Source organism: Paroedura picta, chromosome 2 (genome assembly GCF_049243985.1).
Source record: "Paroedura picta isolate Pp20150507F chromosome 2, Ppicta_v3.0, whole genome shotgun sequence".
Taxonomy (NCBI): domain Eukaryota; kingdom Metazoa; phylum Chordata; class Lepidosauria; order Squamata; family Gekkonidae; genus Paroedura; species Paroedura picta.
The window spans coordinates 33,883,344-33,905,607 of NC_135370.1; the positions used below are offsets into that span (position 1 = coordinate 33,883,344).

Below are 22,264 nucleotides of genomic sequence, written 5' to 3' on the forward strand. Positions count from 1 at the left end.
GAACCGCCACAAGATGACTCCTCATGAGTGGAGGTATATAAATTGTAAAATAAATAAAATAAATAGCACAGCATGCAACAGGGCGATGAAGCCTGAAAGCGCATCAGTGTGAACGTCTATAGTTAGAAACATTGCAGAAACAAGCTCCTCTGGAGAGGGCAAACGAACACCCAATGCCACATTCTCCAGTAAAGCGAGCAAATGGAAAGAGGGACCCTGCCTTTTGAAAGCAAATCGAGCCCAACCCTGGGTGTGTGTTTACATAGTGTGTGTGTGTGTGGCTCTCTCTCTCTCCTTGTCCCAATTTACCAGGACCTGTCTGTGAGGGGTGATGACTGGAAAGGGAAGGGGGGGGGTGCACCTGAATTCCGTTGCCATGGGAACTCCGAGAGGGTTTTGCAAGCCGGGGAAGGCAGGACGGAGGAGAAAGCCGGTCATGTGGCTGAAGCAAGATGGCTACCCGAGCCTGAAGGCTGCAGCCCGGGCGAGCGGGCGGGAGGGGAGAGCGAAGCGCAGCAGGCTCCGGGAGGCAACAGCTGTTTGCTGCGCCTCAAGTCCCCACCCCTCCTTAGTTTCTGACGCGGCTGAACCCGCCCCGTCTCTTCCCATTCAAGCTTCCCCCGGGCTGCTCGCCTTTCCCTCGGCGTCGAGCAAGTGCCGCCCCACCCCGCCCCTTCTCCTCCTCCTTCTCCTCCTCCTCCGGCAATGTGTCAACAATAACTTTTGCTGCCGCTGCTCGGTCTGCGCGCCGCAGAGCCAATGTCCAGCCAATTGCGCCTGGCCAGCCCCGCCGTGCTCGTGCGCCTGAAGAGCTCCGCTTCGCGATGGCCCTTACCTTGTTCGGTGAGTGAAAGCTCGCGCGCCACTTCGAGGCTCCTTTTCCATGACTGGAGGAAGGAAGCTTGTTGTTGTGGGGGGTTTTTTTTTGGAGGGTGTGGGGGTGTGCTTTGTGTAGCCCTTTTGCAGTTCGGATGTTTCGCAAGCGAAGCCTGCTCTTTCTCTCCTATTGTTTCGGCTCGCCGGCAGAGCTGCTGGGCGTGTGCCCATCTGGAAAGGTGAGGCGATAGGCGATAGGCATCCGCGCTGCTCAATTCCACGACGCTGCAGCGAATCGCCCCTTTTTTTGTGATTTACGCAGCAATTATTCGTGCTTGCTTCGTGGTGGGTTTGAATCCTGAGGGTTTTTTTTTTCTTCCTCGCCTGCATGAGGTGAGAGATCTCCTCAGGGTTTGCTCTTTCTGCCCGGCGTCGAAAAAGCAAAAGTTACTCGCTCTTGCCTTGGCAGAGGCTAAACTTTTTGCATGGAAAACTGATTCGGGGGGGGGGGGGACCTCAATTGTGCGTCCCGCCTGGGTAGCAAAGAGCACCTGTGTGCTTCATCATCACTATATATAAATACATTTTCGGAAGGAAGGTCGACAAACTCCTTGGTGATGGAGATCTGGGTCTCATTTAGTAAAATACAGATGAGTTAATTGTGCTTTTCAAAACAAATCCACTGTGGATATAAGAAATTAGCTTTTTCTAGCGTGCACGTTTATTGGTATTTTGAAAGCAGCTCCATCACACTGTTTAGATAACAGTATTCTCTCAACAATCCAGAGATCTTTTTTTCTTTTACATTTTGTATTTAATGATGCATGTTTTTAGCCGCAGGCGGATGTTTCTGGTAAATAAAATATTAGGAACAGCAGAGTTAAATGTTGGCATATATTAATATATTTGAACTGATTATTAAGCTTAATTGCACTCACTTCCAACTTTGCAATTAAATGCGCCTCCGTTACAGCAACGTGAAGCAAAAGCTGCCTTAATATTAGCACATTGTTTGTGGAAACAAATTTTATTGCATGAATAACTCATGGCTTGCCTCTTAACTTGAGAAGTGCTTTCTAATGAGCAATTTTACACCATTAAAATTTATACATTTATTGTGATTCGTATTAATGTTGTGGAGATAGTGCGTACTGGTGACGTTTGGCATTTTTGCTGAGATCTAACATTTGGGGGGAATGTTGAGTCCTTCCTCAGGTTTGTTTGTGTTAACATTTCTACAACCAGTTCTAGAATTTAGAAACTGTTTTGATAAAAGAGACTTTTTCCCATGAGGTGTGACCGATTCCTTATGTGTTTTCTTGAAATCAGGCTTTTAGATCCAGTCCATTAAAAAAAAAAACCTGTAGGAAAATAGTAGATTTGGGTTGTTTGTACCTAGAGCTGCCAGCTGTGTGTGTGGGAAATTCCTAGAGAATTGGGGTAGAACTTGGTGAGGTCAGTGTTCAGAGAGGGAATGAAATCCAGCGGGGTATAATTCCATTGAGTTCACCCTGCAAAATAGCAATTTTCTCCAGGCTAACTGTTCTCTGTCACCTGGAGATGAGTTGTAGGGGAAATGTCCAGGGTCCAGCTGAAGACTTGCAGCCATATCTTACTGCAGTCTTCTGTCTAACCCAGGGGTAGTCAAACTGCGGCCCTCAAGATGTCCATGGACTACAATTCCCATGAGCCCCTGCCTGGCTCATGGGAATTGTAGTCCATAGACATCTGGAGAGCTGCAGCTGTACACATCAGGCCTGCCACCGCTGTGCTGGTTACTGACTGAAATGGAATCACTTGTGACTGAAGAATCCTCTCACATAACTGAGAGAGTGATTACTCCCCATCTTTTTCTCTGCTCTCCCTCCTTTTCATCCTTCGGTTTTGCACTTGCTTTTTTGGGATTCTGGAACACAAAGGAAATGGAAGTATAAATTGATCCCTGAACTCCTATGGCTCCTGCCTGAGGACGAGGGGAATCCAAAGAAGCAGGAATAGTCATTTTCTAATCTAGATTGGGTGCAGACTCCTCGCACGTCTGCAAAGACCAGAAGCTGGCCAATGTAATAGCTCCCCTCCTTATCTTCACTCTCTCATCCGTGCTCAGAAGATTTTCATTAGTTCCCAATTTGTTTTCCGGGTTTAACTTTATTTAGGTTTTAACCTTTAACATATCCTTCTGAAAAATTATGTTTCCGTGTCAACGTTCCCATTCTCTTGGGTCCTCTTCAGAGGTGCCAACCTTAGAAGCAATACAGGTAGTAATGTGTTTGTTAACTAGCAAGAAAGCCCATTGCAACCAGGAATGCCTCTGTCTCTGTGTGTCTCTCCTTCGCAGCAGGACCCATAGCTGGCAATCAGGGGTCATTTGCGGTTTGGCAGGGCTCTCTGTGTGTCTCTCTCAGGCGTCTGAGAGCAAAGGGGCTAGAGTTCAGGGAAGGAGGGTGGAGTTGGAGAGGGAGGGCCAATCAGGGTGGAATAGGGCAAATCACCCTGATTGGCCCTATTCCACCTCAGACATCCAGGACACTCTCCACACCCAGGGCTGTTTCACAAATAGTGAGAGGAACCATGGATAAGGATTTGTACCTCACTTTTCTCCCCAATGGGGACCTAAAATATCTCGCAGCCTTCTCCCATTCTCCTTTTTATTCTCACAACTAACTAACCCTGTGAGTTAGATTAGGCTGAATGTGTGCAGCTGGGCCAGAGTCACTTGACAAACTTCTGTAGCAGAATTGGGGAGCCAAATTGGGTCTTTGAGATCCCAGTTGAACACTCTGAACCACTACGCCACACTCATGAGAGAAGGCATTATTCAGGCTCTGGGTAAAAAAGTTTCCTTCAGACCTTTTGGTCTACTTGCCCCTGGATTATTCTGGGCTATGGATATGTTTGTGTGTACAATCCCAATGTAAATTTTTGCTGTTTGGATTACATATTTTGTTTGCAAGTTCCCCATCTGTTTCTAGGCATAGTTCAAGGTGCTGGTTCTTACCTTTAAGGCCCCATTAAGCACCAGATTATTATTATTGTTGTTGCTGTTGTTAATTATTAATTTGTTAATTATTAATTTATTAATATAAATATAATAATAAAATTAATAATAATAATAATATCATCATCATCTGTCACTCCTGCAGTCGGCTCATGGTGGGTTACAGATGTCTGGTAAAAACCCGACAAATGGACCATCCAGCCCACTAGTTAAGATCTGCCCCCCCCCCAGACCTTCTTTTTGTGCCCCCCTCATTCAGAGGTGAGGCAAATGGTGATTACAGACAGGGCATTTTCTGTGGTGGCACCTACCTCGTCTTTAGAACTCCCTTTCCCTTGAGACTCTCCTGGTGTCTGCTATCCTTCCTTTTAGGCACCAGGCCAAAAACACCTATTTTTACTCGGGCTTAATCAGAAAATTTTATTTTAACAGGTTTTATTTAAATGGTCTGCTTCTATTTTGTGGATAGCTTTTGTGCTGTGTTATGTCCCAACGGATTGTTTTTTACAGCTTGGTTGTGGTATTGTGATACTATTTTTATTTATTTTATTTTTATTTATCATACTTCTATACCGCCCTCCCCGGAGGCTCAGGGCGGTTTACATTATAACAGAGAACCATACATAAAACATGTAAAAAATACGGTTTTAATACTGGGTTACCTCAAGAACGATTTGAAGAGGCAGCATAGAAATATCTTTAATAAATAAAAAATAAGTGCCTTAAATAAGCATGATGGATGCAAATAGAGAAGTGTGGTAGAAATCCTGTAAATTAATAGTACATATAGAAGGGGCTCCCAATTCAGGGATTTTGCAAAATAGTTTCTGCTCTTTGTCCCTGGAGAGCTTAATATTTAACAAGCAGTCTCCCCCTCCCCCCATAATTTGGAATAATTTGTCTGAATTCTGATAATAGTCTTGGCAGCCATCTGTTTAATTGTTCTAAAAAGTCCCTCTTTCCTTGAGAGAGAGAGAGAGCGAGGTACAAAATCTTACTGATCTCAGTATTCCATTGTTACTTGTAAAGCTCATCTCTAAGCAGATGCTGAAATTACGTTTGTTCAACTAGCAGTCCTTTCTGGTCTCCCTCCACATATATTCTTAAAATTTTAGAACTTTTTGCCCCTTTATAGATCATTAGAAAACCAGATCTTCTGTTCTGCCAGCTGTGTTTTATACAAGCCCTGTGGGCAGCGGTAAACAGATTAAAAGGAAGCAATTACTAATATGAAGACTCATTTTTGTAATTTGAGGTAAAAGGTCTGTTTGAGAACTTAATTTTCTTTAGCTAGTCAGATCACGTATTGCTATGTCTGTGTTCGTGACGAGCACAGAATTGGCTGTGGTGTAAAGAAACAATTAACCTGCGTCTTAGAAGAATAACATTTGGAATGCTCCAAATTAAATACTAAACAAAACACCTTGACAGTTTTACTTTCCAAAGGGAATACGTGTTTGAGAGACAGTGTGGTATAGTGGTTAGAGAGATCTGGGAAGCTGGGTTCAAATCCTGACTTAGCCATGGTTTACTGGGTGACGTTCGGCTAGTCGCGTAGTCTTAACCTAACCCTACCACGTAGCATTGTTGTGAGGATAAAACAGAGGCAAGGATAATGGTGTAGGCTTCTTCGGGTTATATAATCGAAATACGTAAATAAACAAATGAATCCTACACAGTCCATCTTGAAGATAATTAAAGTTCCTCTTGAATAGGTCCTGAAATTTGTGCATAGTGATGTGGAACTTTTTTTGTTTTGCTTGATGAATGTGTATGTATCCTAGATCGTGGATACTGTAACCTTTTGACCAAGGAGGAGCCCCTGAAATAATTTTACAGGTTTTGAGAAGCCCCAGAAGTGATACCAGCTGGCCACACTTCCCTGCCACATGTCCCCCCCCCCCAGTGACATCACCACCTGCATTAACAGGCAGGCACAGAAGCCACAAGAGAACAAATTTATGATCGGGAGGGGGAAGGGAGAGCAACAGCTTGTGGCTGAGTCGGTTAAGGCAGGGGTAGTCAACCTGTGGTCCTCCAGATGTCCATGGACTACAATTCCCATGAGCCCCTGCCATCATTTAAGAAAAGAAGGGAACGGCTGCGGAACCCCCCCCCCCCCGGACCTCCCAGGGGTTCATGGACACCTGATTGAGAATCCCTGCTGTATAATGTTACCCGCCCAGAATGTTTCAGAAGGGCGGGCTAGAAATAAAAAATTATAATTATTTATTATTAAAGGATTCATAGGTATGGCTTTTCTTATAAAATGTATGGCTATGATTGGCTGTTAGATCATCTCTCTTCATTGATTGATTTATTAACTTCTTTATGCTCCCATTGCGGAGAAAATTAGGGTATGATTGATGCAAATAAACATTAAAATTGAACCATGCACGTCAACAGAAATACCATGCTTGCATTAAATGGCACGGTGTGGAGATGAGTGCCTGCAGCATGCAATACGTGTGTGAATAAATTTTAAAGTTATTTTCACCACTTGATAAATGTAAATATTTCTCAGAACTGTGTTGTTAAGCGGCTGCATGTGCGTACTTGTGTGTGAAACAGACTCCGTGCACCCGCGTTTCAGACCTCTGCCATGACATTGTTGAATGTTTGAACCATACCATACGTCAGGGGTAGTCAAACTGCGGCCCTCCAGATGTCCATGGACTACAATTCCCAGGAGCCCCTGCCAGCGAATGCTGGCAGGGGCTCCTGGCAATTGTAGTCCATGGACATCTGGAAGGTCGCAGTTTGACTACCCCTGCCATACGTCATCGAGAGTCGGGACGGGAAATACGTCATCCTTCAAATCTCAATTAATGCTAACATAGCCAGCCAGCCAGCCTACAATACAGTCCTTTGCCATGGCTGTGAATGAGATAGGAAAAAAACAAGTGTGTCCTGTTTTGTGTTGGCAGTAAAGCACAGAACTTCATTACACAGAGGTAAAGAATGCATGCCAGCTAACTATGCAGGAGGGGGGGGGGAGTGAGAATCTGTGCATGGCTGCTACACCTGGAATATGTCATAATCACCTGACAAACATCAACCCGGCGGAGGATCAGTGGGGAATTTCCCCTTGTCTGAAATCTCTTCCATCTTTTTGCATGCCGGAGTGTAATCAGGTTGTATGTGTAATGTCTTAACATCTTCAGGGGGTGGTTAAGTCTTCCTTTGCCTGTAAGTTTGAATGAGCTTAGCATTTTCTGACTGGTGCCAAAAGGAATTTGCTTTTGAGGAATTCTTGGAAATATGGGCCAGAAAAGTGAAGGTCTTTGACATGCTTGGGAAGAGGGGGATGATCCATCTCCTCCTTGGTTGGGAGATGGCTGAAGATTATGTAAGTGTTGAGGGTTGTCTCTCCCTCGCCGGTGAGCTCGCTGCTTTAAGCTCTCAGGGCCATGCAGACATTAGAAAGGGCAGATGGGGACCTTATTTTGTGCCCCACACGTCTGTGCAGACCTACATTCAAAGGCTGAAGTATTGCCTGGCCTTAGGTCAGCTGTCTAAAAACTCAGATTTTCTGGATGAGGCATCGAGACGTTTAATAGAGGGGAGAGAAAAAGTGAAGATTTGACTTGCAGCAGTGTGTTCTTCTCTTGGTGGGCTTTTTAGCTTATTCTTCCAAAGGTTTTGTAATCTGTGTATTTAGCTGATGGCAGTTTAGGTAGATAAGTTTTATTTTACTGCAAAGGCCATGGTAACTGCGCCTGCCTCCCCCTCCCACAGCGAGAAGGAAGGGGAGAAGCAGGCGCAGCCGCCGGCACACGGGTTGCAGAGGGGGGGCCATATTGGTGATATCCTAACTCACTGGCCTCAACTAAATCACCACCACCACCAACCGGCTAATGGTCCCTGACTGACCTTAAATAAGTCTGTTTGGCCTCGACCAGGGCCAGAGCATTCTCTATTCTGGCCCCCAGCTGGTGTAATGAGCTCCCGGAGGAGATCAGGGCCCTGACGGAGCTTAAACAGTTCCGCAGGGCCTGCAAAAAGGAGCTCTTCCGCCAGGCATTTGGTTGAGACCAGGCACAACCAACAGCGACTGAAGGGCCCCTGCTTCCCTCCCTCCCGAAACTCCACCAGAGCACTCTGGACCTGATTGCACTGTTGCATTGTTTACATTGTTACCACTATCAGTTATTAGTATTATTGTTATGGTTATTAATATGTTATGGATTGTTTCATGTATTATTCATACATTCCCTGTAAACCGCCCCAAGCCTTCGGGAAGGGTGGTATAAAAATATAATAAATAAATAATAAATGCCTGGCGGAAGAGCTCTGTTTTGCAGGCCACTTGGAACTGGGGCAGTTCCTATAGGGCCTGCAGTTCCTTCTGGGAGCTCATGCTGCCAGGTTGTAGCCAGGACCAAAAAGTCCCTGGCCCCAGTTGAGGCCAAACGAATGAAGGGTTTTCTATGGGATAACAGTGCCTTGAATGGGACCCAGAGTAGATGATAGACAACCAGTGAAGTGGCAGCAAAATGGGTGTACTATGCATGTTCAGCCTTGCTGCTGCTCATAATCAAGCTGTAGCATTTCATAGCAACTTTAGTCTTTGAGTAGTCTGGAAGGGCAGACCCAAGTAGGTTCCATTTCAGCAGTCTAGTGCTGATGCATGGACTCAGCAATTTAGTGGCGTTGCATGGACTTTGCATGGACTCAGCTTCTCAGTTTGTCTTTAAGATCAGTGGCTGTTTTTTCCTCTTTACACCCTGGGGTTCAGTTCTGTTCACTTTTAAGGTTTGGCTTGTTCTAGCCCTAACGCAAGGCAGCTTCCAGTATTGAAACAGTTATTGGCACAGTAAGCTAAAAAGAAGAAGAAGAGGAAGAGTTGGTTCTTATATGCCACTTTTCTCTACCCGAAGGAGGCTCAAAGCGGCTTACAGTCGCCTTCCCATTCCTCTCCCACAACAAACACCCTGTGAGGGTGGTGAGGCTGAGAGAGCCCTGATATCACTGCTCGGTCAGAACAGTTTTATCAGTGCCGTGGCGAGCCAAGGTCACCCAGCTGGTTGCATGTGGGGGAACGCAGAATCTGGCATGCCAGATTAGAAGTCCGCACTCCTAACCACTACACCAAACTGGCTAACAGTCCCACAGAGCAGGAGGGACCAAACTTTGGCTCTCCAAATTTCCTTGGACTAATATTACCATGAGCCCCTGCCAGCATGCAGGCTTACAGTCGCCTTCCCTTTCCTCTCCCCACAACAGACACCCTGTGGGGTGGGTGAGGCTGAGAGAGCCCTGATATTACTGCTCGGTCAGAACAGCTCTATCAGGGCTGTGGTGAGCCCAAGGTCGCCCGGCTGGTTGCATGTGGAGGAGCCGGGAATCCAACCTGGCTTGCCAGATTAGAAGCTACCACTCTTAACCACTACGCTGCCAGGAATGACTGAATCAAGTGGAGTTCGTGCATGGCTTCACTGACCCTACTCTCAGGTTGTGGGGGGAATTTGGACATTTTAATTTGGCATAAAAGAGGCTCTTGCATAAAAAGCTGCCAACTGGCTGGTGATCCCTGGCCTCCAACAAGCACATCGGTCCTCAACAAAGGCCAGAGCTTTTTCCATCCTGGCCCCCACCTGGTGGAACGAGCTCCCAGAGGAGATCAGGGCCAAACTCCCACAGTTCCGCAGGGCCTGCAAAAGGGAGCTCCTCCACCAGGCATTTCCCTGAGACCAACCACAGGTCCCCCTCAGACATCCCATCTGACCTCTCTAAAGGGTTTAGCTAAGTTTCTGTTCTTGTTAGGTTGTTGTTGTTGGGATCACTGAAGTTGTGTTGTTTAGAACCACTGTTGGATTGTTATTGTTGTATATCGACTATGTTGTACGCTGATTCGTTCCATGTGTCCCCCTGTGATGTTGTATGTAAACCGCCCTGAGGCATATAAAAGGGCGGCATAAAAATAATAATATATTATAAATAAATAAATAAATAAAATGTTCTCATGAATTTCTTTACTTCTTTTATTATACTTTGACTTTTCCCCCAGTGGGGACCCAGAACTACTTTTATTGTTCTCCTCTCCTGTATTTTAATCCCCCGATTGGGATTTGGTCGGGAAAATCCCCACCCTTGAATCATCTGCAGAGTGAGTCTAGCCTTGAACATTAGATGGCTTTCTTCACCTCCTGCTGTGATACCCTTATCTAATTAAAAAAACGAAAACCTAACAAAGCAAGTAAGGCAAGTAACCTTGAAAGGACCCCCCCCCCATCCCCCTCTTGCTGGCAATGCCTTCTCTTGACTAAAATTGAAGAGAGGGCCAGTTTGGGAGGCACAGAAAACAAAATAGGCCTGTTAGATGGTAAATTGGTTTCAACAGATAAAATAATGTGAGGCCTTGGAAGCTGAAGTTTGCTTTTGATGATGAAAAATGTCAGTAATGGCTGATCAATTCCGAGTCTTACAAGAGTAGCAAACACAGTTGTTAAGGTCAGGATAAAAACTCCCAAGAATACTGCAGACCACTCTGGTTTGGGGAGATTTTGGGAGGCCTGTTCTGATTCTTTGAAATGGTTTTTAAATATCGTTAAATGCGAATATCCCAAGTTTATTGGGAGTGGAATCGTAGTGGCTCATATCCAACCATCTGTGCATGGGAGGCACGCAGAATTTTGTTTTCTGAATTCCATTCCTGCAGGCTCCAATGAAATCATAGGGTTTCAAGATTTCTGCAGGGAAGCAGCCACGCAGGTTGGTTGTCTGGAGTGAAAAGTGTTAAATCAAACCCTTTTTTCAGTGGAGGCATAATTGCAGAAGAGGAAAGAAGAATGATTCAATCTCTTTGTCCTTCTACACTTGATCTCTGCTGCTAGGGTTGCCAGCCTACAGGTTGTGGCTGGAGATCCACATATACATAAATATCCATAAACAATCAAACAAAAAAAAAACCCTTTACATCCAGGAAGGTTGAATAAAAGTCTATACCAGGGGTAGTCAAACTGCAGCCCTCCAGATGTCCATGGACTACAATTCCCAGCGAATGCTGGCAGGGGCTTCTGGAAATTGTAGTCCATGGACATCTGGAGGGCCGTAGTTTGACTACCCCAGGTCTATACCACACTGGGCCTGTTTTGTGAGGCAGTGGTCCCCAACCTTTTTATCACAGGGGACCACTCAACGCCTTTTACTGAGGCCCGGTGGGGGGGTAGTTTACTCCTCTACTCTCAACCACTGCCCTAACGTTCTCTGATCACTATGGTAATGTTTAAACATCCCTTCAAAATAAGATACAGACACGCCACAACAATGAACATAAGGAACATTTTATTTTCATGGAAATTTTAACTCATGACAATGACAAATCAATGGGAACTCTGCGCTTGTTTCTCTGCAACGGGATAGTCCCATGTGGGAGTGATGGGAGACAATGACACCCGAAGTGTGTTGTAAAGGGCCGGGGGGGGGGGATGAAGTAAAGGGCCGGGGGGGAGAAGGCGTCCTTCGAGGCCCACCTCCAATTAGTCGAAGGACCACATGTGGTCCGCAGCCCACAGGTTGGGGATCGCTATTGTGAGGGACAGAATCCACGACCCCAGGTTGTTTTTTCAAAAAGGCAACATTCTGTAAACCTTTCTTGGACTGAAGCAAAATCCATGTGCGGCTGTGTGCGTATCACTTGACCCCTGCTACAAGGGTTGCCAACCTCCAGGTGCTGACAGGAGTTCTCCTGGGATAGCAGTTAATCTCTGAATGGCAGAGATCAGTTCCCCTGGAGTAAATGGTTGCGTTGGAAGGTGGACTTTGGCATTGTACCCTGATGAAGTTCTTCCCCTCTTCAAACCCTCCCCCACAGATTTCCAGGTATTTCCCAACCTAGAGTCTGGTGGCAACCCCACCCTAATCCTCACGCCTGTTCCTCCATGGGAACTCCCAAGACCCCAAGAATCACCTTCTGCAGCCAGAAGGAAGAGAAACAAGCTCAGGAAAACTCTGGATTTTATGTTAGGATTCATGCCAGTATTTACAGGCGTTATTATTCAGAGTACAGGGTGATTCTATGTGATTCTGTACTCCTTTTTCCTTTGTCACATGTATGTGCTTGTTAAGTTATGCAGAAAGGTAAATGACAGGTCTAATTCTTCTAGTGCAGGGGTAGTCAAACTGCGGCCCTCCGGATGTCCATGGACTACAATTCCAAGCTCTACAATGAGCTGGCAGGGGCTCATGGGAATTGTAGTCCATGGACATCTGGAGGGCCTCAGTTTGACTACCCCTGTTCTAGTGGCTACTCGGCCTCTGGGCCCAGCCTGCCTCCACCCAGTTGGACCAGGTTTTGACGGGGAAGGAGAGAGAGAATGCTGAAGCAAGGAAAGCACCTGAATGTCGTTCAGCTGGTGAGTGGGCAGACAATAAGGAAGCAGGTAAAGGAGAGAGGCTATGGGGGCAGCCACAAAGAGGTGGAAATGAGATCACCCCCCCCACACATATGATTTTTTTGAGGGTGTGTGTGTGTGTGTGTGTTTTGTCTTAAATTCTGCATTATTTCATCCACAGGCCTTCACAGACATCATACAAGACATAGTGGAAGGGTTTTTCCCCCCCTGATAACAGGATCACAAACCAATGAAATACAATCATTCATAACATCTGTTATGCATCCTGTTGTTCCATATGCACATCATTATTTTATTTAAAATGGTCATCTGTTGCTGCAGTTCTTGTGGAATTGCTTGAACACGCAGCATTGTACAAAGCATGTTTTCCTTTCTAATCGTGTGTAGCTGGATCCAAACCATTCGTTTGAAAAAAATGTCAAGAAAAAAATTTATTATTTTCTGTTAATGTTTCCGGGATGTTCATCTCAATTTTATCTTTAGATGGGAAGAAGTTGGTATTTCATCATAGTGTTTATCAAGCCAATGATATTGTTAGTAATGAAAACCTTAATCACCATTAAAATAAAGATTTCTCTGTTGATATCATTAATACAACCTTGTATACATTAAAAAAACCCTTTAAACCACCCCCCTCAAAACACTGCCAACAGACTCTGCTTCCACCTTCAGCTATATGGGAATAAAAGTAAATAAAATCACTTATGTGAGAAATACATATAATAATAATATAACTTATTTATTTAATTATATTTATATATCACCCTCCCTTTTGGCTCAACCAAACTCTCATAAAACGTATTTAACAGTGAAACTTGTATCAACAGTGTACTATAACAACATTACTTAACAAAAACAGTGTGATATAACAACAATATATCACAGCAGTTTGGTCTGCCTGCACTGCGGTCAGGTTTTCTATTAGCGCAGTTTATGGGCCTCCTGATTGGTGGTTGGCAGCTTGTCCACGGGTCTTGGTCAAATGCCTGGTGGAAGAGCTCCTTTTTGCAGGCCCTGCAGAATTGTTTTAGCTCTGGCAGAGCCCTGATGTCCTATGGGAGCTTGTTCGACCAGGTGGGGGCCAAGACTGAGAAAACACTTGCTCTAGTCATTGACAGATGAGTTTCCCTGGGGTCAGGGATCGCCAGTTTATTGGTATTGGAGGAGCATAAAGCTCTTTTTGGGAGGGGGGCATAGGTAGAGAGGTAGTATTTAAAAATAATTCTTGGTAAACATAAATTCAAATGGGTAGCCGTGTTGGTATGAAGTAGCACAATAAAATCAGAGTCCAGTAGCACCTTTAAGACCAGCAGAGATTTATTCAAGCACTCGAAAGCTCACGCCTTGATTAAGTCTTTGTTGGTCTTAAGGGTGCTACTGGACTGTGATTTTCTTGGTAAACATGTAGTTAAAACAACTGCTTAGATCCACACTAAGGTTTCCACAAAGAATTCTACTTTTGGAGTTAAATTTGCCTTCCTCCCCACAGTACACTGCAGCAGCCTCAAATGCCCCCCCCCCCACATCTAGGGGACCATTAGGAACTGAATTTTTAGGAGGAATTTAGGCAACTGTGAGTGGGTGGAAGGGGGGAAAGTAGTGCCCCACAGGCAGAAATCCTTGTGCCTGCAGAAATGTTAATCGGGATCCAATCCAGTATCTTTTTAAAAGTCCATAATTTTGCTGGTTCAGTATTATAAAATTCATATAATCAGGCAGCTGCTCCACCTTGTGGTCAAAGACTCTGCGGTGATTAGATTATATGGAGAATTCTATTAAATGAGTTATTGAGGAGTTGAAGCCAGTATACCCAGCTCCCGAACATTGTGCTGTGTTTTTAAACATAACATTTTTAATGAATCCGTTCTTATAGCCTAATGTCTCATGCTGATAGGCCAGATAAACTAAAATCAACCAAATATAAACCTTCCTATTTTTATATTTAATAACAATTGACAAAAACTTAACTACTGCCAGGGAAGTTTTAACTTCTGTTCCAGCATATAATTTAGCAATCCTTTGTGAAGAATTCAGTCAAACCAACATACAATCTCCTGTATCTGGGTACTGTCAGAAACTCAAAATATAATGGCAAGGAGTTTGATGGGAAAGACTCAATGGAAAACATACTCTAGGGCAGTGGTTCTCAACCTGGGGATCGGGACCCCTTTGGGGGTCGAATGACCCTTTCACGGGAAGCAGCTTGATGGGGGGGCACCATCCACACAACAGCCTTGCAGTGTAGATCGAGATAGAGTGTTTGTCTGTCTGGAGTAGTGGAAAAGAGCGAGATTGGCATGGTGGGACAAGAGGCAGAGTTGAACTGAGAAACCACGGGGGGAAAAACAATTTATATACAATCATGAACAATGGATCTTCATGCCATTAGTCAGTTTCGGTTTAATTTCTGTGAAAGAACACTGGGATAATTTCATGGTTGGTGGTCTCCACAACATGAGGAGCGGTATTAAAGGGTTGCAGCGTTAGGAAAGTGAGAACCACTGCACTAGGGGATCTTCTACTAGTACTTAGGAAAGCCAATGCATACAAGCTTTTTATTATAAGAGATTGTGAAGCTGACATCCCTAAACTATCAATATCAGCCAGGGATATCCGTAATAGTTGAAGTCGTGTCTCGATGAGCCTTAGCCAAGGGATTTTACATCTATCCTTTAAGAAAGGATGCAGGTAACCACCCTCTGTTGTTGCAAAGGGTATTTTTTAACCAAAACCTATATGTTGCAGCCTACTCCTGGCCCTCTAAGAAATGTTGTGCCAGTTCTGCATGCTAATACCTGGAACCAGCTTTGGTGCTCCTGTTATCCTATTCAAAAACTGCAATAAAAGTTTATTTGGTCCTTGGCAATCTTCAACCAGATGGAGGCTCCATAAAGGAACTGCAACCCAACATTGCTATTAAGTATTGTTATTATTGCAGGGACAAATTGCCCGTCTGTTGTTTATTTATTTAGAACTTAGGAGATGCTCAGCCATACTCTACTTAATACTGACCAGTGGACAAGAGTTGGTGGATAGATTGAAGGAGGTGGAAACCTAGCTGGGAGTAACCATGTTATCCTATAATTCCTTTTGAGATGAGGACTGGCGGCAAGGAGGTTAATAGCCAGACCTGCATGTTAGACTTTCATAGGGCAGATTTTGATTAATTCAGACACAAGAAAACGCTGGCAGGGGCTCATGGGAATTGTAGTCCATGGGCATCTGGAGGACTACAGGTTAATGACTGCTGCGGTAGGGGATCCAAGAAGCCTATTTGGATGAACAGAGAACTTCAAGAAGAACTAAGGAAGAAAAAGGACATGTTCAAGAAAGGGATGGAAGAACAGACCTCCTAAGAGGAATACTGGCAGGCTACTAGGTACAGTAGATCAGAAAAAAGTGGCCAAAGTTGGGACTGAGCTGAAACTGGCCAGAGAAGCTCATGATATAGAAAAGCTTCTTCAGGTATATGAGGAGCAAACATAAGATGAATGAGGCAATAGGCCCATTATTGGGTGAAGATGGAGAAATGCTGACAGGACAGAGAGAAAGGCTCAGTACCTATTTTGCCTTGGTTTTTACCCTGAAAAGAATATGGATACTTCTAAGAATGGTAGTAGGCAAGGTATAGTGTCTGGATTGCAGGTTGACATGGACAGAGTGGTTGTCAAGAGGCATCTGGCTATACTGCATGAGTTCAGATCCCCTGAGCCAGATGATGTGCACCCAAGAGTTCAGTGGGATCTGAACAAGCTGGAAAAGTGGGTAAATGAAAACAAGACGCAATTCAATAAGGGCATGTGCAAAGTTCAACATCTGGGTCACAAAAATGAGTCAGACAGTCTACACCAGGGGTAGTCAAACTGCGGTCCTCCAGATGTCCATGGACTACAATTCCCAGGAGCCCCCTGCCAGCATTTGCTGGCAGGGGCTCCTGGGAATTGTAGTCCATGGACATTTGGAGGGCCGCAGTTTGACTACCCCTGGTCTACACGATATAACCAATTCACATTTACATGAAAAATTACCTTTAACTAAATTTACTAATTTGCTCGATAGGTTTCCTGTCTATCTGCCGATTCAAAACCCTCCAAGACCTATTTGAAGAATTTGTCACTTTATACTTAGTATGAATAGTTACCAGTCCCTTTTCTTTGCAATAGAAAGAAAAGATCTTCAAAAGGCAACACAGTCCTACAGGAGTTCTTGCTAATAAAAAGGTGTCATCAGCATAAAGCAGGTTTCCTCAACCAGAGTTTTGTGAAACCCTGGGTTTTTTTGACAGTCCTGGAAGGGTTTCCCAAATGGGTGGAAGTTAATTAATTTTGTATATATTTTAAAAATTTGTTAAACATTTATTGGGTGATATGACCATTGATGGTCATGTTGATCTGCTGCTCCCCCTCAAATGGCCAATATTGGGCCTGGAGAGGGTGGAAAGGGGAGGAGCCTTGAGTGGGCGTGTCCACAGCTATGCTTCCCAACCATATTCTGCACGATTGCACCACTTCTGGGGTTTCTCGAAGCCTGAAGAATGTTCCAGGGGTTTCTTAACAGAAAAAAAGTCAAGAGAGGCTAGCATGGAGCAGGGCAGAAACCAGAATGGACACCATCATAGGATAATGAAAAATTTGTTTACTCAACCTTCGAACCTAGTTTTGGAGAAACAAATTGAATCAAAAGGGAGCCAAAAGACACCCCTGCCTCTTCTGCAAAGGGAACAGATTAATTAAATGACCTTCAGTACTGTACTTGCCCCAAAAAGGGCTCATATAGTTTGTACCAACCTTAATAGTCCACTGTCTATGGAAAGCCTTTCTATATATTGAAAGCTATAAATGATCTCAAGAGATACCGGCAAAGTGTGCCTGCTGATGCCCAATTATTTTTTCAGACCAGACCCAGTCAGCATAACAAAAAAACAGCGTGAATTTTTCCTGCTGTAGACAAAAAAATGGAAAGGGCAATAATTATGGGGCCATTTTATAGCCCTTTTAATAAACAGGAGCTGCAGTTGCCTTTTTCCAAGAAAAGGGGATTTTACCTGTCTGGTTAATGATGTTAAATACAGAAGCGAACAATGGCCCCCCCCACCAATCCATATGAATTTGAAATAATTTGGTTGGAATGATCTCAAGCATGATAGATTTTATTTCTTTTATTATTTTTTTTTAAGTTCTTCACTCGAGTCATCTGACCATGAAGGTAATTGATCAGACTCCCCAGGCAATCTAGCAGCTTTATATGGTGACATGAACAGGGATGCAAAGTAATCTTCCATTTCTGGGCAAAGGATAGTATTCCTGAATTTCATAGATAGTCACCACATCCCCCAAACCTTTTCAAATTACTGCTATTTAACATGTGTATCAGCAGTTTCCATCCCTTTTAAGTCACATGATCCTTTTCCTCTTTCAACAAGCTCTTTTATGTTTTAATCTAAACAGCTCTGTCAAAATAATCCGACCCTGGGATGCCCTAAATTTATGCTGTTTCTTATTCTTAAATTCATTATCGTACCAATAATTGCATTTTTTTGAGGCTCCAATATCTCATGATCCTCGGGGGGGGGGGGGGGATAAATTGAAGAGATCTAGAAGCCTAAGAAAAATACTTGCCAATTCTTCAGTACACTAATTCTTCAGTTCCCATAGTCCTATACAACTCCTGCAATTTTATGTGTAAACCAACTTTCCCTTCTAAATGAGTGTTCCGTTGTCTCAGCTTTGCCAAGAGATCTTACAGTCATATTGCGTTACCAACATAATAAAACTGTTCTCAATTGTAAATGAAACAGGAAGGTGGTCACTACCTAAACTGTATTCCAACCTTAAAACTTTAAGAACCAGCTTGGTGTAGTGGTTAGGGGGCTGTGGCTTCTAATCTGGTGAGCCGGGTTTGATTCCCCGCTCCTCCACATACAGCCAGCTGGGTGATCTTGAGCCAGTCACAGCCCAGATAGAGCTGTTCTTACAAAGCAGTGTTATCTGAACTCTCTCAGCCCCACCTACCTCACTGGGTGTCTGTTGTGGGGAGAGGAAGGGAAGGCTGCTTTGAGACCCCTTCGGGTAGTGAAAAGCTGGGTATAAAAACCAACTTTTCTTCTTAATTTGAGGAACCGATTCTGGTGACAGCAAGAAATAATCTTAATTCTTTTTGTTGAAAAGTATGCATAAAGACTCAAGACATTAATGCCTATCTGGCTACTCAGAGTAATTAAGTTTAAAGAACTAATAATGAACAATAATTTAGCTTGCAATGAGTCAGCTTGGTGTAGTGGTTAAGAGTGCTGGTTTGATTACCCGCTCCCCCACATGCAGCTATCTGGGTGACTTCTCTCAGCCCCACCTACCTCACAGAGTGTCTCTTGTGAGGAGAGGAAGGGAAGGTGATTCTAAGCCTAGTCTGTGACTCCTTGGGATAGTCTGAGTGACTCAGCCCCACCTACCTCACAGGGTATCTGTTGTGAGGAGAGGAAGGGAAGGTGATTATAAGCAACTTTGAGACTCCTTGGGGTAGTCAAAAGCAGGGTATAAAAACCAGCTCTTCTTATTATCAGATTCAGGAGAATTCTCCCAACTCTATTGATTTTGTTATCTACACACAATTCTAAAAACATTATGCTGTATTCTGTCTTAGGCAACATGTAAAAGCTGTTGAATGCTGTGACAGGCCACAATGTGTATGATTGTGCCTAGAAGATTATCTGGCTCACAGGCTTCCTTATCCACTTTCTGTACTTTCTTATCTCACACAGTTGGTTAGTGATTTCCAGTTTTCATGGAAAGCCATAGTACGTCACCGTATCCTGAACAGATACAGGATTTCCTTGCAAGGTAAAATTTCAAACGGTAGTTTCCTTGTGGTTTTCATGAAGAATGCCAACTGTGGTTTACCTTTTAAGCATAAGGTAAACTGCGGCTTGCTACAAAAATGGCAGTCTGTTAGTTCTCTTTGCACAGTGGTTAAGAGGGATGCTCATAAACCTTAGGATTTGTTTAATAGCATCAGAACAGGGTTCCAGCCATCATAGTATTATGTTTTTCACAGCAGAGAACTTTGAAATAGCCTAACATGATTTAACCTAACATCAGGAGTGGATTGGCCCTTTAACTTATGGAGAAAGCCCTTTGGAGGTTAGGAGTTAGCTGAACCAATTGCAGGGGTTGCTGTTCAGAAATGGGCCACAGTGTCAGTAGCACAGACTTGCCTACTCATGGCTCTGTTAGTATCCCAAATTGTGTTTTCTGTATTTGACTTTCCTAGTGGTTTGGGTAGACAGAGTCCCTCTAAAAATAGGATGCAGTTGGTCCTTAAGGCCCATTATGAACGGCCGCCGAAACGGCGATTTCGGGGCACGTGGAAAACGCGGAGGGGGAAGTCACGACGCACACCGGTTATGCACGGGACGGGGCGCGACAGTGGCAAAACCCAGAGTAACCGATTATGCATGTGGCGATCCCGGCGCCACTTCTGGTTGCGCCCCGGTCACCCGGAAGCTGCGCTTTCTTCCGCGTTTAGCTAACGCGGCTTTTTCGGCGGCATGCACCGAAGCTGCGGCCGGTTGCAGCCGGCACTGTGCGTTATCAGTGATTTTAGTCGCCGCCATTCCACCCCGAATGTGCGTTATTCCCCCCGTGCATAATGGGTCATAGTGAGAAATCTTGAATGGCTTATTGAATGCTTTTTCTTTGTGTTAACTGTTCGCTGTATACCTTGGGCGTTGGATAAAAGGTTTTATACATGTTGTAAGGAACTTTGAAATCAGAGTCCAGTAGCACCCGTAAGACCAACAAAGATTTATTCAGGGCGTGAGCTTTGTCAGAGTGCTTGCACGGGAAAGCTCACGCCCTGAATAGATCTTTGTTGGTCTTAAAGGTGCCACTGGACTCTGATTTAATTGTGCTACTTCAAGACCAACATGGCCACCCGCTTGAATCTATCCATAAGGAACTTTGTTGCTTTAAAGAGATTCAGTCCCTTCTTTGGTCCAGCATTTGAAAGTTCTTGATCATAAAGATTTCACGGCAGACCATGTACGCTATGTGAGCCCTTGCCTTGTAGATGGGCTGACATTATGGAATTGCGGCCCATACGTATTTGGAAAATGAGAGGACGATAAAGCTGTTGGGTGCTAAGTTTGTTTAAATATGGGGATGCCACAGGCAAACAAGCCTATGTGTGTTGGATCATAAAACCCAGAAAGGTGTGTTGCGATTGTTCCTCTCCCCCCCCCCCCCCCAATAAAGCTTTTAATAAGAATTCCTGAAAAATACCATTAGGGTTTCATGACGTGAGACGTCTCCGAAGTCCTTGCAGTATTAAATTAGCTTTCCTTTCCATTTGGCCTTTTTGGAATTTTGCACATGGTAAAACTTTTGTGTACAATTGTGTTGTATGAAACTGGCTTGCATGTGGATTTAAAAGCAGCTAGGAAGGGGGAGAAGATAAAGAAACAATGGCAGCCTATACCTTTTTACCCTGAGGCTAGCAAAATAGCTACTGCACTGCATTCAGCTAATGAGCACTCATTTTTGGCCGCCCTCTGAAGGTTCGTTCCCAGTTTGATATTGAAGTTAGCTAAGCACAGAAAAATCCAGGCACTGCTACTCTCTTGCATTAACGACCTGGTGCCACTCTCTGTCTAAAAGAAAGTAGGTTGTAGCAATATAATTAGCAAAACCTGGATTTTATTCTAGAAATAATATTGGAATAGTCTGCGCTGAAAAGATTAGTTTCTAGATCAGGGATCTGCAGGAGCTCTGAAGTGGCATGGTATGGGGGAATCCGGGCTGTCTTCTCAGCTCCTACTCATGTTTCCGGCCTGCATGAGGAAGAGCTGCCATGGTCGCAGTAAAGGCGGGGTGGGGGGTGGGAAGAAAAAGGAGGGCTAAGGGTGTGGGTAGTGATGTCACTTCTGGGGGCGTGGCAGCGGCATGGCCAGCTGACATCACTTCCGGGGCTCCTTGAAGTCTGGAAAATCATTTCAGGAGCTCCTTCAGAGTCAAAAGATTGAAAAAGCCCGCTCTAGATGATGACACTGGAATTTACGGTGCTGCAATGTACAGCTTCTAAAAACTTGAAAGCTTCTCTTTTAGTGTAAAATGGATCACTGTTTATGACTTTTATTTATTTATTCTATTTCTATACCACCCTCCCATAAGGCTCAGGGCGGTTTACATAAAACATAGGGGTATACATTGCTTGGTGTAGTGGTTAGGAAGTACTTCTAATCTGGCATGCCAGGTTTGATTCCCTGCTCCTCCTCCACATGCAGCCAGCTAGTTGACCTTGGGCTCGCCACAGCACTGAGAAAGCTGTTCTGACCAAACAGTAATATCAGGGCTCTCTCAGCCTCACCCTCCTCACAGGGTGTCTGTTGTGGGGAGAGGAAAGGGAAGGTGACCATAAGCTGCTTTGAGACTCCTTTAGTTAGAGAAAAGCTGCATATAAGAACCAATTCTTCTTCATCTTGCAGTCATAACAACAACAACCATATCAGCCAGAACCAAAATTGAACGACGATCTTATAATAGTAAAATAATAACTTTTAAAACAAGAACTCATAGGGAGGTCAGTTGTGTTCCGGACGTGGGAGGGATGCCCGGGAGGCTAGCAGATAATGTTGAGTCTGTCAGCCTCAACCAAATGCCTAGTGGAGGAGCTCCCTTTTGCAGGAATTGTGGAAGTTCAGGAAGGTCCCTGATCTCTCCAGGAAGCTCGTTCCCCCAGGTGGGGGCCAGGACAGAGAAAGCTCTGGCCCTGGTTGAGGTCCTATCCGCCGTGGTCGGATTCTAAATTGCTGCTATGGAGCACAGTCCAAAGATTCGTGGATGTGGCCTCAGTAAACAGTCATTTGTCCACCAATGCAGGTCAAGTGAACTGTGACAGGGCCAACTTGGATTCAGCGTCATATGCGTTTTCATTAAGGATTAAAATCTGTCAAGCTCCTTGGAAGAAAGAAAGGGGATACCGTTGCAATGTCCTCTTCATGCACGAATTGTTATCCAACAAATTCCTGTTTCCTTCATCTGCAGTGCATGGGCTCTCAAAGCAATATTTTTGTTCCTGAAAAAAGTGTAATGGTTCCCAC

The 22,264-nt window shown here is 44.4% G+C and overlaps 1 protein-coding gene across 2 annotated transcripts in view; it reads left to right on the plus strand.

Moving 5' to 3' along the window:
* Positions 1–22,264, plus strand: part of CHN1 (chimerin 1) — a 161,454-nt gene that overhangs the window by 11,456 nt on the left and 127,734 nt on the right. Inside the window, exon 1 of one of the 2 annotated variants that reach the window (XM_077319659.1) lies at positions 453–843. The exons of the other annotated variant lie outside the window; for it this stretch is intronic. Coding sequence (XP_077175774.1) covers positions 825–843 — 19 coding nt within the window. The 5' untranslated portion in view covers positions 453–824. Of the gene's footprint in view, positions 1–452; positions 844–22,264 lie in introns of those variants that run through there. 2 annotated transcript variants of the gene reach the window in all.